Consider the following 15076-nt stretch of genomic DNA (forward strand, 5'->3'; position numbering starts at 1 on the left):
CTAGTAGAAAAAAATTTAAATTGTATGGGGATTGACTCGATTTGACTCAGTCACCTTAGCGGTTCAAAGGCAATCTGGAAGACCGATATAAATGTAGTTTAACTTAAAATAAAAATTCAAGATGATATCTTTTATATATATAAATATTGAGAGAATAATATATTGGATCAATTCGGATCAACTAGGGTTGACTTGCCAATTCGCATGCGGGGTCATAAGACCATGATAACCCCTTAGAAAATAAATCAAAATAAATTATTAAGCCTAATTTTTTATAAACTCAATGTTGAATGATGAAATTGAAGAAAAAAAAACTCAATTAAAAAATGACCCAGGTCAACCCAAGTTAACATGCCAAACTCGCAATTCGAGTCATGAGTTCATAATAACCTAACAGAAAGCAAATTTAAACAAATTATGAAACTCTATTCCCAATCAACCCAATGTTAGAAGATGAAATTGAAAAAAATCATTAAAAAAAGAACATAAAAAACAACATGGATTAACCTGTCAAACCCATGATCCGAGTTATGAGACAGAAACAACCTTATAGAAAGTAAATTAAAACAAATTATAAAGTTTAATTTCTAGTTGATCCAATGTTAAAGAATGAAATTGAGATAAAAAGTCAACAGAAAATTAAAAAAAAAAAACAAGTTAACACATTTTCAAGTTATAAGACGAATATAATCTTATAAACAAAAAAAATTGAAAAAGATTATGAAATCCAATCTCTAATAATTTTAATGTTAAAAGATAAAAAAACAAAAAAAAATAGATTAAATTTTTTTAAAAAAATTAAAAGATATATAAAGTTCAATTTAATAAATCTAACGTTAACGGATAAAAAGCCTGTTTGGCTCTGCGGTTCAACTTGCTTTTCACCAAATTTAAAATTTTTTTTTTGCTAAAATTGAGTGCGGTTTGTACTTTTTGGATCGTTTTGATGTGCTGAAGTCAAAAATAATTTTTAAAAAATAAAAAAACATCATTGGCATGTATTTCGGCACGAAAAACTATTTGAAAAGCAACCACTACCACACTGCCAAACACCCTCGAAATTGAAATTAAAAAATAGATTAAAAAAATAACATTATTTGAATAAATAATATATTTTTTAAAATTTTTTTATGATTTTCAAGCTTATAATTAATGATATTTTGTAAGTTATTCAAAAATAAAATAAAATTAATGAACCATGAAAAATAAACGTGAGTCTCATGGAGTAACCAGCTATATCTTTCTCACTCACCTTCTGTTTTAGTTTTTTTTTAATCGTTGATGTTAGTATATTAATATTTTTTTGTTAATAAATATAAATCTGTAATTTTTTTCTTATTATGTTGGGACTCCCACGGAGATAAGATTATGTTTCCATTCCTACCCTCAAAAGAATCTCAATATAACTCCCACAAAGCCATAGGCATTTCAGTAATTTACAAAAATTTCAGGGGCATTTAACTTCGGATCCTACAATATACAAGTCGTCCTTTTAGTTTTCCTCGCTCTGTTCCAAAAAAAAAAATATTCTAAGAAAATCTAACAAAAGAAGAGCAAAGTCTGTGCGTGTTTGGTTTTTGGAAGAGAAGATGTCAGGGAAAGGAGCGAAGGGATTGTTAACAAGCAAAACTCCAGCTCAATCTAAAGAGAAAGACAAGAAGAAACCAACCTCTCGCTCTTCTCGTGCTGGTCTTCAGGTTTTTTTTCTTCTTCTTTTTATTTTTTTGGTTCTTTTGATGGGGTTTTTGAGTTCTTGATTTTGTTTTAATCTTAATTGCGTACGTGCTTGAAGGGTTATGATTATTTAGTGATTTTTAGTTATTTTCTTAATTTTTTTTATTATAGTTCTTGTTCTGGCTTCTTGCATGGGTTTATTAAATATATAGAGTGCAAGTTTTTTTTTTTGGGAATTATTTGAGCCACGAGGAACTACGGTGATTTTTTTCATTCAATTATTTTGAGATTTTGTGTTGATATGTTTATTTTTAGGCTTTATAATTGAGTAATCAGTTTGTGAAAAGGGAAGATAAATTGAGATTTGTGTGAAAGTTGAGGGATAACTATTGTGCTTAGTTGAGCTTGGATTTTACAGTTTGGAAATCGAAACATTCTGAAATTTGAGAGTAAATGCTGGGTTTTCTTTATTTTCCTTAAATTATAACGCTAGCTGAATTGATAACTCCGAGGATTTGGTATGAAAGTGAGACCTAGAATAATAGGCAAATATGGTGTAAATAGGCTCAAAGGAGAACGCAGTTGCAAGTGCAGAGAAACTGAAAAAGGAAAAGGGATATAGTTTCTTGAGAGAAAACCAACCCTTGGTTTCTTAAGAATTTAGTTTCTCGAATAACCCACATTTTCCATAAATTTCTTTTATGTGAATGCAATCAGAGGCTGATTGAAGAATGTACCATAAAAAGTCGCAACCACATGTTATAGCGTGGGATGTTGTTACGAACAAAGATTGTAATGCTGTCCTTTGCAATCTTTTGATGTGTTGTGAAGAGTGTTGATTTGTTAGGGCATTTGGTTGGTTCCTTGAGGTGCTCAACAAGGAATTTCATGAGCTTGGGTAGATATTTCTAATAGAGGAACTGGATTTTGTATTGAATTGAATATAGATTTGGGGGGTAACCTGATTTAGTAATATAGTTTTTCACTTTTTCTTTTTTTAATTGATATTTTTTATTTATCAGATTTGGTTTTTTTTATTGTTATTTATTTTATTTCAAATAATTTATGAAATTGATTTTTTTTTAATTTCATCATCTTTTGATATTTCTTTTGTTAGATTTGGTCTTTATTTTTTTTATTGTTATTTGTTTTATTTGAAATATTTTATAAAATTGATTTTTTTTTTCAATTTCATCCTCCTCCAACTTTTTTATCTGTCAAATTTCATCTATATTTTTTTAATAAACTTTTTTTTAAAATAAAACATTAATCAGTTATTTTTCAGAGTATTTTTTATGACATAAGCAAATACTCTGATGAATAATTATGTTTTTCATAGGGCATGCAGTTGAGGACTTTGAGGTGTTTATTTAGGTTTTACAAATTGACAGTTAGAGTTAAGCGTCACAGATGGCTTATTTGGTTTTGGTCCTGAAATTTTCATGATATTTTAGAAATGTGAATAAGTATGAAGTAGTAGAACTTATCAATTCCAGGCAGGAGTAACTTAGTTAACACATAATTAGGAGAGATTCCTTTTGAGTTAATCAAAGATTAAATAAAGACATGTCAAGCTGCCAGTCAGATATATGGAGCCAAAAGCTCTTCTGGATATCAGTTGTTTGTTAACCTTTGGATCGATGATGTTATTTGAAGCAGTGTGGATATAATTTCCTCATCTTGTGCACTGCCTATATTGCTTACCTCTTTGACCATCAGAACTTTGGATTTTTATGCTTATGGCCGTTTATTTTCAATTTCTTGGGCTACTTATTGTACTTGCATCTCATTGTGCTCTTTCTTTGAACTTTGTTTTAGATCACACAGCTAGAATACAGTTGCTTCTTAGTTGTTCGGTTATAGGTTCTAGTTTTGTTCTTGGCTACAACTGTGGAGTGGCATTTTGCATTACTACTGATTGTACTATTTATGGCACTGAGGATTGGTTACTGTTGCTCTTTACTTGTACAAGTAGGGTGCACGTTCTAGGAATATGCAGAATTCCTGAATAATGGATCAATGACTTGCAAGCTTATCACTATTTTTCAGTCTTTCTTTTTTGTCCCTTCATACCTGTCTTGAAGCATAAAATATTTGACCATCTATTTCATTCTATATCATCCATGCAGTTTCCTGTCGGGCGTATCCACCGCCTTCTGAAGTCAAGAGCAACAGCCCATGGAAGAGTGGGAGCAACAGCAGCCGTTTACTCTGCTGCTATCTTGGAGTACCTGACTGCAGAAGTGTTAGAGCTGGCAGGAAATGCAAGCAAGGATCTGAAGGTAAAACGGATTACACCGAGGCATTTACAGTTAGCAATCCGTGGTGATGAAGAGCTAGACACCCTTATAAAAGGAACCATAGCTGGTGGTGGTGTGATCCCTCACATCCACAAGTCGCTAATCAACAAATCCTCCAAGGAATAAAGCTATTTCGGTCCTTTGCATTATTAAGAATACATAGGATGGATTGCTGTGTAATTGAACAATGCATTGTTTCGTTTGTGACAGCTTGCAAATTGTGATTTTTAGGTTGAAAAGGAAGGTTCTAGCATGTATTTTCAATTACTTTTCTTTCATTTTTACTCTCTATAATTTGTTTTCACGTTTTATAAGAGGTTTTACAATAGGTTAAACAAAAGAATGTCTTGGAATAAGCTAGTTTCTTCTTCTTCTTCTTCTTCTTTTTTGAAGTTTAGTTTCTTAAAAATTAAATATTTTAATATATATATATATATATATTTTAGATTAAGTAAGAATGTTTTGTAGATATTATTTTATTAAAAATTCCAAACAAACAAAAAGCACATTGATTAGACAAAGGAATCTTAGTTAGGGAGGAGTTTTTTTATCCTTATTTTAAATTGTCCTGACCTTTTGTTTTGGTATGTCTTCGTTTGGTTTTCATTAGAAAAAATTGTTAATAAAAAAAAAGATTTTTGCTATCAAATTATTTTGTTTGAATTGAATTTCAAAAATTTAAATTATGTCATCTGGACCATTTTTATTTATTGTTTTTTACCCTTTATTTACACTACTTTCTTGGAATTCAAGTCACACGGGACAACACCACCACCACCACCATTAGTCAAGACAGATATCTACTCTCTTTGTTGCATAAGTTTAGCCTGGATGGTGCCAAATCATTTCCACACCTGCTTCTGGTGTGAAACTCTCTGTAATGGCTGGCTCTCTCCAATATCTCACGCTCATTGCTTCTGTTGTCTATTATGTGTCTCAGTTTATGCAAGCTCAAGCTCTCTCAATATTGGTTTGCACCATGTTCTATGTCCTCTTACAACTATTACAAGTTATTACGATGCAGATTTGATCGGTTCTGTAACTGATCGTCAATCAACCACCAGATAATTTTGCAGTTTTTATAGGTCATAATCTCATCTCTTGGGGGGTTAAGAAAGAAGCTACCATCTCTAGGTCAACTGCGGAAGCTAAAAACAGATCCCTTGCTTCCACCATAGCTAAACTCATGTAGTATGTCAATTTATTCAAGAGCCTTGGCCTCTCTGTTCTTATCCCTACGCAAAGAATCTTGTATTTCACCATCGAACCAAGCACATCGAGATTGACGCTCACTTTATTCGTGAACAAGTAGCTCGTGGTGTCATCAAACTTGCACATGTCTTGGGTGATGAACTGATTGCTGACATTTTTACGAAATCCTTGAGCAATCTCAAGTTCCTGCCAAATCGTGGCAAGCTCTGCATCGAGCCTTTCCCTCCTCGAGCTTGAGGGGGAATGAGAAGACATATCAGCTGCATGATTCTCTCCATATTAGTTACATGATTCTCTCCCAAAATATCTCCTGAAGAGATTATGATCCTCTTCTCATATTTGAGTCTCTAAAAAAGAGATATTTCGAATAGTATCTCCTATATATTGGGCACTAACCATAAAATAAAAATTTAATTGGAGGATTGATTAGGTAATGTTTGATAGATGGGGCATCCAATTGAAAATTAATTTTGTTTGGGGACTGAGCTGAGAATTAATTAGGAGAGGGAATCTCTGGCCAAATTAAGCTTTTATTTTTCCAGTAACGCTTCGGGCCTTGTGGGCATTGGAAGCCAGCTAAATTATGAATATAATAGAAACTTGTATTTTTATTAAATTAAGATGAAAAATAAAATAGAAAAACAAATAAAAAATTTAATAACTTGGTGACGGTGAAGGTGGCGATGTGACGGTGAAGGTGGCGTGTGATGGTGGTGAAGCTGCAGTATAAATCTTGCTTTGTTTTAGTGCAAGGTCTTTACCTTGTGTGTGACTATTCTCTAAACTCTTGAATTTTATTTTTTTATTTTTTAATTTAAAAATATAGTGTCTAGGAGACATTGTTCATTGTGATGTGATAGAGAGGAGGTCTCGAAATGCAATACAAAAATTATGGCTTGATTAGAGTGTTTTAAGTGTGTCAACAATCATTTTTTTATACATATATTAAAATAATATCAACACATTAAAAATTTTAAAAATATAAAAAAATTAATTTAAAATAATAAATAAATAAAATTTAATTTTAATTTTTTATAAAAAAATACTTTTAAAATACAAAATAAAAAATACTCTTGAAATTTTTAATGAGATGTTGTAAAGGGATTTTGTTGGACATCAAGATTTCTACCCATGTTTTTAAATAAAACCTTGCTATAGCTTTTGATTTGCTCGAGAATTCGAGGCTATAGATAGGATCTTTATGTTATAGGGGTATTCCTCACATGGGGTTTTGATAATAAAAAAAAGACGCAATATTCTTAGTTATATCATCGTTAATGAATTATTTATTACAAAATCTAATCTTAATAAAATAATTATTAAAAAATTAGTTATTATTCATCGATGTGAACTTGGGTTATTAATAAAGTGTTGATATAGCGGTTAAAACATTGCTATATTCTTATAAAGGTGATAACACAAATTCAATTTTCAGAAAATACACTTATTAGAAGGGATAACTATAAATCCCGAACATGATTAGTTTTATTTTTTAAAAAGATATGAGAATACCCAAATAAAAAAATAAAATAAACATCGGTTTTGGAAAGAAACATCAAAGTATTACAGGAATATTTAAGTTATTGGAAGGTATTGATGGATAATAAAGTATTAAAGGAACTTTTTTCTACTTTTAAGTTATTGAGAGGAAATTTATTGAAAGATGTTGATGAATTATGAAAAAAAAATAGTTATGATAACTTATAAATTATACTTGAAAAAAATTGTATTTGACTAGTGTTTCAAAATAAAATAGACAAATTTAGAAGAGATAAAAATATATATTTTTAAAAAATAAAATAAATATTTATTTGAATATTTTTAAAATAAAAAAATATATGAAGATATATTTCTCAAATCCTTTTATTTTAGTTTTTTTCAGACAGCAATCACTGTACGTTCATAGTGGGTCCCACTGCACCAACTCAAACCCAATCAAGTCAAAAAAAGTCATCATTTCAATTTTTTTTAACACGTTTGAGGGATCTGAAGTGATAAAATATCTAAAAGTCAAGGACTAAATTGCCTTCTTTAAGACCATAGGGTTAAATGTGAAAGAAGCATAATAGTTGAGGGACGTATACTGCCATTAAACCGATATAATATCCACCTGCTGACTGGGTTTTTCTTGCCACATCATTGGTCCCAGGAATAAAAGATAGATGTTTCCATTCCTACCCTTTAAGAAATCCATATATAACTCCACAAACCAATGGCGGTTCCGTAATTGTACAATTCACTCAGGGTATTTACCTTAACATCCTACTTTATATGAACTTCCTGTTTGGGTCATCTCGCGTTGTCTCAAAAAGAACAAATCTAACAAAATCTAACAAAACAAGAGCATAGTCTGTGTGTGTGTTTGGTTTTGGGAAGAAAAGATGTCGGGGAAAGGAGCAAAGGGGTTGTTAACAAGCAAAACTCCAGCCCAGTCTAAAGATAAAGACAAGAAGAAACCCACCTCTCGCTCTTCGCGTGCTGGTCTTCAGGTTTTTTTTCTTGTTTTTGTTTCCTTTGATGGGTTTTTTGAGTTTTTGCTTTTGTTTTAATCTTAATTGCGTATGTGCTCGAAGGGTTATGATTATTTAGTGTTTTTTTAGTTATTTTCGTAATGGGTTTTTATTTTGGTTCTTGTTTCTGGGTCTTTGCTGGGGCTTATTGAAGATTTTGAGTGCAAGCCTTTTTTTAAAATACTTGGGACATGAGAAACTACGATGATTTTGTTAATCTATTATATTGAAGTTTTGTGGTAATGTTTTTTTTTATTAAGAATACTGTTAGGTTTTGCAACTGAGTGATCGATTTGTGAAGAGAAAATAAACAGAGATTTATGTGAAATTGAGGGGAACTTGTGCTTAAGGTGACCAAGATAAATATTGTGCCTAGTGGAGCTGGGATTTTGAAGTTTGGAAATCTAAACTATATGAAATTGAGATTAAATATTGGGTTTTCTTTATTTTTCTCAAATTATCATGCCAGCCGCATTGATGACTCCGAGGATTTGGTAGAAAAAAGTGAGAACTAGAATTTTAAGCAAATGTAATGTAAATAGGCTCAAAGGAGAATGTAGTAGCCATTGGAGAGAAGGTGAACAAAGGAAGAATTTAGATTCTTGAAAGAAAACTAGCCCTTGGCTTCCTAAGAATTTACTTTCTTCATTAATTCACATTTTCCAGAAATCTCTTTAATGCGAATACAATCAGAGGCTGGTAGAAGCACTTTCCATTAAAATGTCACAACTAGATGTTATAGCTTGGGATGTTGCTGTATAAACAAAGTTTGTATCCTTGTCCTTGGCAATCATTTGATGTTTTCTGAGTGTTTACCATGACTAAGTTTCTATTGGTGTTGATTTGTTAGGGATTTTGAGCGGTCCTTTGAGATACTCAGATATAGACTTTTTTGAGCTTGGGTGGCTTGAGGTTAGAGGGGAAATGAAATTTGTTAAATTGAATACAAGTCAGGTGGAGTAAGTGTGATTTAGGAATATAGTTTGGTGTTATATATTTTAAAATGGATGATGAGAATGGTGAACAATTATGCTTTTTCATGGGGCATAAATTTGAGGACTTTAAGGTATCTATTTTCTCCATAGTAACTGGGTGGTTCATGAGTTACCGAAGAGCATCATTGAGTTGTTTAGTTTTTTTTACCAAATGACTGTCAAAGTTTAGCATTACAGATGGCTCTTTTGGTCCTGTAACATGCATGATATTTCAGAAATGTGATTAGTTTGGAGTAGCTTAGGCATTATCACATACCCATGAAAGATTCTTTGAGTTAGTCAAGGATTAAACAATGACATGTCAAGCATTTCGATACATGGAGCCAAAAGTTCTTCAGGTCATCAGTTATTTTTGGATCTTAGATCAATCAATCTAAATTCGTGCAGATATATTTGCATTTCTTTTGCATTGCCTATGTTGCTTACCTCTTCACAAATTCACAAGAAGTTTTTGGTTCTATATGCTTCTCAAGAGCATTGTCTTTTTAGATGTCTTATGCTACTTGCTGTACTTGTGTCTCATTAACATTTCAAGCATTTAGATACATGGAGCTAAGAGTTATTCAGGTCATCAGTTATTTGTTGATCTTAGATCAATGATGTTATCTAAAGTTCTGCGGATATATTTGCACTTCTTTTGTGTTGCCTATGTTGCTGACCTCATCATAAATTTGCAAAAAAAAAAAAAAAAAGGTTCTGTATGCTTCTCATGAGTCTTGTCTTTTAGATGTCCTAGGCTACTTGTTGTACATGCATCTCATTTCGTACTAACTTTAAACTTTGTTTTAGATCGCATGTTTAGAGAGATACACACAGCTATAACACAGTTGAGAAATTTTAACTAGTGGCATCCTATAAGTTACAGCTTGGTCCCATTTATTAGTATATGTCATGTCACTAAAAAACCCATGTCAGCAACATAAAAAAATAAATTCTGAGAAATTGCACTTGCCAGAACAAACATAAATACAGATTGCAACTGCAAACCACTACGTTTCTGTCTGACTGTTGTGTTAGATTTGCCTACTATATCTAGGAAACAGGAATGCTTACAAGGAATTTCATGATTCCTATTCTAGGCCTAGAGAAAAGTAAGGCTTAATTCATGAGCCTTGGAGCCTTGAGAAAATGTACACTTTTTACTAACCCTTTCCCAACTTCACCTACAGCCTTTAAGACATCAATTGGGTCTTCTTCCTCACCTGCTTTCTCTCGATCCCGCTTCTGGGAGAAGTAAACAAAGGGATCAGGTGAATGTTTTTAATAAGATTTATAAGTTGCTCTATAACAGATTATATCATGAGAGGACACTAATGACATTCCATTATACCTTTGAACAAATCTCTCCCGTGTTAGTACAATAAAATATTACTATTTAATCAATTCAAGTCCCAATTTTTCCAATCAAATTAGATTCTCTTGATATTTCAAATTTCAACAGCATTTGTTTTGGGATTGACCTAAATGAGAGTGGCGGCTGTTGGCTGTGCCATGCAAGAGAGAGGAAGGGCTGCTAGCTATGCCGCGTGAGAGAGAGGAAGGAGGATGGGCTGTGATTTTTTAGGGACTTCTCATTACATGGATGAAAAGAAGAGGGAAGATTTTTTTTTTTTTTTGTTGACATGGATTTTTTAATGACATGGTATACAAATAAATGGGACCAAGCTGTAACTAATAGGATGTCACTAGTTACAGCTTGAGCACCATAAAATTTCTCTAATAGTTGCTTCTTGGTTGTGGGTTCTAGTCTTGACCTTGGTTACAACTATGGTGTATCATTGTGCATGACTACTGATTGTAGTATTTTTGCTATTTGGCCATCATGGCGTTGAGGATTTGATTATTGTTACCTTTTGCGTGTACTAGTAGGGGAGGAGTGTGTTCTAGGAATTTGTGACTTTGACCCATGACTTGTAAGCGTATGACCCGTTTTCAGCAAAAGTGTTTCCTTTTTAGAGCTAGCCATTTGTAGTTGTCCATAAACATAAAAGATTTGACCATCTATTTCCTTCTGTATCATCCTTGCAGTTTCCTGTTGGGCGTATCCACCGCCTTCTGAAGTCAAGAGCAACAGCCCATGGAAGAGTGGGTGCAACGGCAGCTGTTTACTCTGCTGCTATCTTGGAGTACCTGACAGCAGAAGTGTTAGAGCTGGCAGGAAATGCAAGCAAGGATCTAAAGGTGAAACGTATAACACCTAGGCATTTGCAGTTAGCAATCCGTGGTGATGAAGAGCTAGACACCCTTATAAAAGGAACCATAGCTGGTGGTGGTGTGATCCCTCATATCCACAAGTCGCTAATCAACAAATCCTCCAAGGAATGATACTATTTCGTTCCATTGTGTTATTAAAACTGCATCCGCATGATGGATTGCTGTGTTGTGTACATTGCGTGATAATTCTTAGTCCATTTTCATTTGGACGATAGCTGGTTTCCTTTTCGTCCTGGTGGTAACTGAACAATGTATGGTTTCGTTTGTGACAGTTTGCAAGTTGCGAGACAATCCTCTAGGTTAAACATAAAGTTCCTTGAATTTATTTTCAATTACTGTTGTGCTCATTTATACTCAAATCATGGTTTAAAAAAAATGTTTTAGAAGATGCCAGTTTAATTTCCCAGCTAGTAAAGCTATGATTGCCACGAACGGAGGGAGCTCTGCATGTTTAAAATCTTACAGCCATGTTTCAGTCAGTCCTGGGTATTCCGATGCGTACTTGGGATTTGGGGTATAAGATGCTAGTTCTCTGATATCTTCTAATTCGAGCATGATGAAACTCGGTTTCTGCCCTGCTTGAGATAGGTGACTTTCAGGTTCCTGGTTAGGGGCAACCCATAATTTAAAAAATCCACATTTCAAGCCATCATCAGTGCGCAATCATTCTTATCTAGCGTTGGATGATATGCTTTCAATTTCTATTACAATTGGCAACCATAGTCGAATGTTGTGATAAAAATCCATGTCTGTAACGAGAATGCAAATCTATAGTAATGACAGAGTAGATTTCTCATTTCTCACAAAGAGAGCTAGAACAAAACGGGCAATGCCAGAAACGAAAAACACTAACTGCTACAAAGAGGATAAATGAATTGTATAGAAGTTACATTCTGCTCAATGGAGGATAACCTAGTTTCAAGTCATGAGCAAAGAACTTCATACTGGTCAATCAGAGTTCAAAACAAAAACCATAAATCAGTCATAGTTCTCTAATAAATCTGCAGCAAAAGCAAAGACAAGGTAAAGGCTTCATAACTCAAAGACTGTTGCTACCACCACCGGAAACACATCCCTGCGAACCAATGAAACTATTGTACTTACTGTATGACTGAAAAATTTGGAACATCCACCGGGAACTGGTCAATCTCATCCATCCATGGATTCTTCTCCTTGGCTGGATTTATGGTCCGCAGAGCCTTCCAGACAGCACTGTTACACTTGAACCCAGACCCAAAAGCAATCTGCCATGTTCTGTCTCCCCTCTTTATCCTCCCTTTGGCTTCTGAATAAGCCAATTCATACCAAAGTGAGCTACTTGAAGTGTTGCCAAATCGATAGAGTGTCATCCTGGAAGGTTCCATATGCCAATCTGAAAGGTGTAGGTTATTTTCCAATTCATCCAGCACAGCTCTCCCCCCAGCATGAATACAGAAATGCTCAAAAGCCAATTTAAAATCCGGGATGTATGGCTTTAACTTCATCTTAAAGAATTTCTTCCCCACCAATGTGGCAAAGAAGAGCAGCTGTTCAGACATTGGCAAAACAAGAGGGCCAAGGGTAGTGATATTAGTCTTTAAAGCATCCCCTGCAACTGCCATCAAGTCCTTCGACAAAGAAACTCCAACCTTCCCAGTAGAATCCTCTTGTTGAGTAACACAGGAGAAGCACTTATCATCAGCACCCTTATTTGTCCTAACAGTATGAACCAATTGATACTTAGAACGCCACCAGTCAGATCTTTTATTTGAAAGCAAAACAGCAGCTCCTCCCATTCTAAACAAGCAATTTGAGAGAAGCATCGACTTATCATTCCCAAAATACCAATTCAAGGTGATGTTTTCCGTGCTAACAACTAAAGCGTAAGAATTAGGATGCACTTGAAGAAGATGTTTGGCAAGATCAATTGATATCAACCCAGCACTACAACCCATACCACCAAGATTATAACTAAGAATGTTCCCCCTTAGCTTATAATGGTTGATCACCATGGCAGATAAGGATGGTGTTGGGTTAAACAAGCTGCAATTCACAATCAGAATCCCAATATCTTTCGGTTTCACGGATGTCTTCTCAAGCAGCTGGTCGATTGCACCAAACATTACAGCCTCAGCTTCCTTCCTTGCTTCAGCCATGCACGGATTTGGAGGAACTCTCAAAACAGATTCGGGAAGATAAGTTGACTCCCCAAGCCCGGACCTCTCAAGAATTTTCCTTTGAAACTCCATGCTCGTCTCAGCGAAAGCACCTGTCAACTGCGACCTTTCCATAAAAATCTTCCTAGTACATTTCCTAGAATCCTCAGGCTTATAGCATGCAAAATCCACTAGGTAAACAGGGCGGGGCCGAGTAAGGAAATAAAGGGTCAATAAAAACACGAGGAGGGTCGAACACAGGATCACAGATATGAGATTGAATTTAAGATGGTCCCAAAGGTCATGTAGATCTTGGATGGAGAATGTGGATAGTTGTGCGGCGATAACGACAACAATAGGTGATAGAAACAGGAACATCCCATGAGTAATTAGGTAATGATAACCAAGTTTCACATATTTCAGCTTCACTGACTGCTTGAAGTCAGGGAGTTTTCTCGAAGATGATGGCTGGATCAAGGGTGTGGTTTGATTCGACTCAGACATTGTTGTAAGATTTGTTCAACAAAGGTGGTCAAAATCAAAATTTTCCTAACAAAAGTAGTTGAAATCCAATCGGAATTGGATTCTTTGAGGATTTTCAAAAGTAAACAGGAAAAGGATTTAAACTCTAAAAAAGCTTTAAAGACCAGTACAAAAGATCAAAACACAAACTTTTGCATCACAGAAACCGGCAATGCAATAGAAAGAAGTCAAAGATCCTCAACAACCCTGCAAAATAAGAGAAAACCCATCACCAAACTACATCAACACATCATTTACATTCTCAAAAGTACAAAAATGTTCAACCTTGTTAGCATGAAAGAGATGTACAAGAAGTATTTCTTTATCACAGAAAGAAATGACAGATAAATGGGCGAAAAACAAGCAAATATTCAGTCATTTCAAGCAGCTCAAAAAGACCCAGTATAGAAATTCCAACTATGAAGTAAGATGAAGGAAAAAAAGACTGACCTTGAATGAGAAATCTGAGAAATGGACGCCCTATCTCATGTCTGAGAAACCAATGGACATGAGAAAAGGAAATCCGAAAACACTGTGTGTTTTTTTTTTAATAGTTTTATGTGCTTTGTTTTCGTGTTGTGTTCGAGCTTTTAAGGTGTCGTGTGGCAAAACATTGTTGTTTGTGGTGGGCCCCGTCTTCCCCTTCGAAGAAACTCCACCTGTCTTAATTGACTAATGGGATACCGACACGTTGTGAACCCCCACTATTTAACGGTCAAGAAGAGCAACTATTTTTGAACGTCTGGTCTAAGATGGTGTTCTAGATGAATAATATTTAATTATAGCTTAATATTTATTATTGATTACTAAAGCGAGATTATTTAACTAATTTAAAAATAAATAATCATTTAATCGATGTTGATTATGCTTCATTTATCAGCGTTTAATCCCAAAAAAAAATGATTAAAATATAATTAAATTGAGTGGATTTAAAAATAAGAAATCAAATATATAATATTTGAAACTAAAATATTATATTTAAATCATTTTAGGAATGAGGAGGAGAGAAGAGGGAGAGATAAATTAAGATTTGAATGCTCTTGATAGTGATAATGATGGGATAGTTTGGATTTTTTTAGAAAAGTAGTTTGAAAAGGTCATTTTTAACAAAGGAATTCTATCCGATAGTGATTTGAGTTTTTATTTCTTCTTTTATATATATATATATATATTATCATCGTCATGTATTTTTTGCCTCCCGGTATAGTGGGTCTTTGTTGTACACGATGAACATAGTTTTTTTTTTTAATGGTAGAAATTCTTTATGGAAAACCAAAATCTTAAACGCACATCCATGGATAGATTGCCATTTTTCAACAAGTTCTTATTTGATTTTGTAATTAATTTTTCAATAAGTCCGAATAATTATTAATTTTTTATTGAAATTAATTTATAAAACATTTATAAGATGTTTTCAAGGTTTATTTATATTTATAGTTAAAACCATGTATGATTTTGTAATCTAATATGAGTACTCTAACAACAAATATTATCGTGATTTAAAGACTAATTAA

General features: G+C 33.6%; 3 protein-coding genes and 1 long non-coding RNA gene across 4 annotated transcripts; 2 read left to right on the top strand and 2 right to left on the bottom strand.

Annotated features, from left to right (window-relative positions):
• Positions 1-1589: 1589 nt before the first annotated feature.
• Positions 1590-4100, top strand: LOC18107499 (probable histone H2A variant 3). The gene is made up of 2 exons (XM_006371668.3): positions 1590-1697; positions 3804-4100. The coding sequence occupies exons 1-2, from the start codon at positions 1590-1592 to the stop codon at positions 4098-4100; spliced, it is 405 nt and encodes a 134-aa protein (XP_006371730.1).
• Positions 4101-7461: 3361 nt separating this feature from the next.
• On the top strand, positions 7462-11237 carry LOC7459008 (probable histone H2A variant 3). Its single transcript, XM_002324807.4, has 2 exons — positions 7462-7675; positions 10720-11237. Exons 1-2 carry the CDS (start codon positions 7568-7570, stop codon positions 11014-11016), a joined length of 405 nt encoding a protein of 134 aa, XP_002324843.1. The 5' UTR covers positions 7462-7567; the 3' UTR covers positions 11017-11237.
• LOC112325068 (uncharacterized) lies at positions 9565-10720 on the bottom strand. The gene is made up of 2 exons (XR_002979089.2): positions 10542-10720; positions 9565-9915 (listed from the first exon to the last, which is right to left on the bottom strand). It is a non-coding gene; the product is annotated as an uncharacterized LOC112325068 (long non-coding RNA).
• Positions 11238-11674: 437 nt separating the features above from the next.
• On the bottom strand, positions 11675-14155 carry LOC7459007 (3-ketoacyl-CoA synthase 11). Its single transcript, XM_002324240.4, has 2 exons — positions 14013-14155; positions 11675-13769 (listed from the first exon to the last, which is right to left on the bottom strand). The coding sequence occupies exon 2, from the start codon at positions 13542-13544 to the stop codon at positions 12006-12008; it is 1539 nt and encodes a 512-aa protein (XP_002324276.1). The 5' UTR covers positions 13545-13769; positions 14013-14155; the 3' UTR covers positions 11675-12005.
• Between the last annotated feature and the right edge of the window lie 921 nt (positions 14156-15076).

Source organism: Populus trichocarpa, chromosome 18 (genome assembly GCF_000002775.5).
Source record: "Populus trichocarpa isolate Nisqually-1 chromosome 18, P.trichocarpa_v4.1, whole genome shotgun sequence".
In the NCBI taxonomy this organism is placed as follows: domain Eukaryota; kingdom Viridiplantae; phylum Streptophyta; class Magnoliopsida; order Malpighiales; family Salicaceae; genus Populus; species Populus trichocarpa.

Excerpts from the sequence above, each read along its gene's own strand:
- LOC7459008 (XM_002324807.4), top strand. The coding sequence starts at position 7,568 with ATGTCGGGGAAAGGAGCAAAGGGGTTGTTAACAAGCAAAACTCCAGCC. Across the intron at positions 7,676-10,719 it reads CTTCGCGTGCTGGTCTTCAG|TTTCCTGTTGGGCGTATCCA; the intron begins GTTTTTTTTCTT and ends TCATCCTTGCAG.
- LOC18107499 (XM_006371668.3), top strand. The coding sequence starts at position 1,590 with ATGTCAGGGAAAGGAGCGAAGGGATTGTTAACAAGCAAAACTCCAGCT. Across the intron at positions 1,698-3,803 it reads CTTCTCGTGCTGGTCTTCAG|TTTCCTGTCGGGCGTATCCA; the intron begins GTTTTTTTTCTT and ends TCATCCATGCAG.
- LOC7459007 (XM_002324240.4), bottom strand. The coding sequence starts at position 13,544 with ATGTCTGAGTCGAATCAAACCACACCCTTGATCCAGCCATCATCTTCG.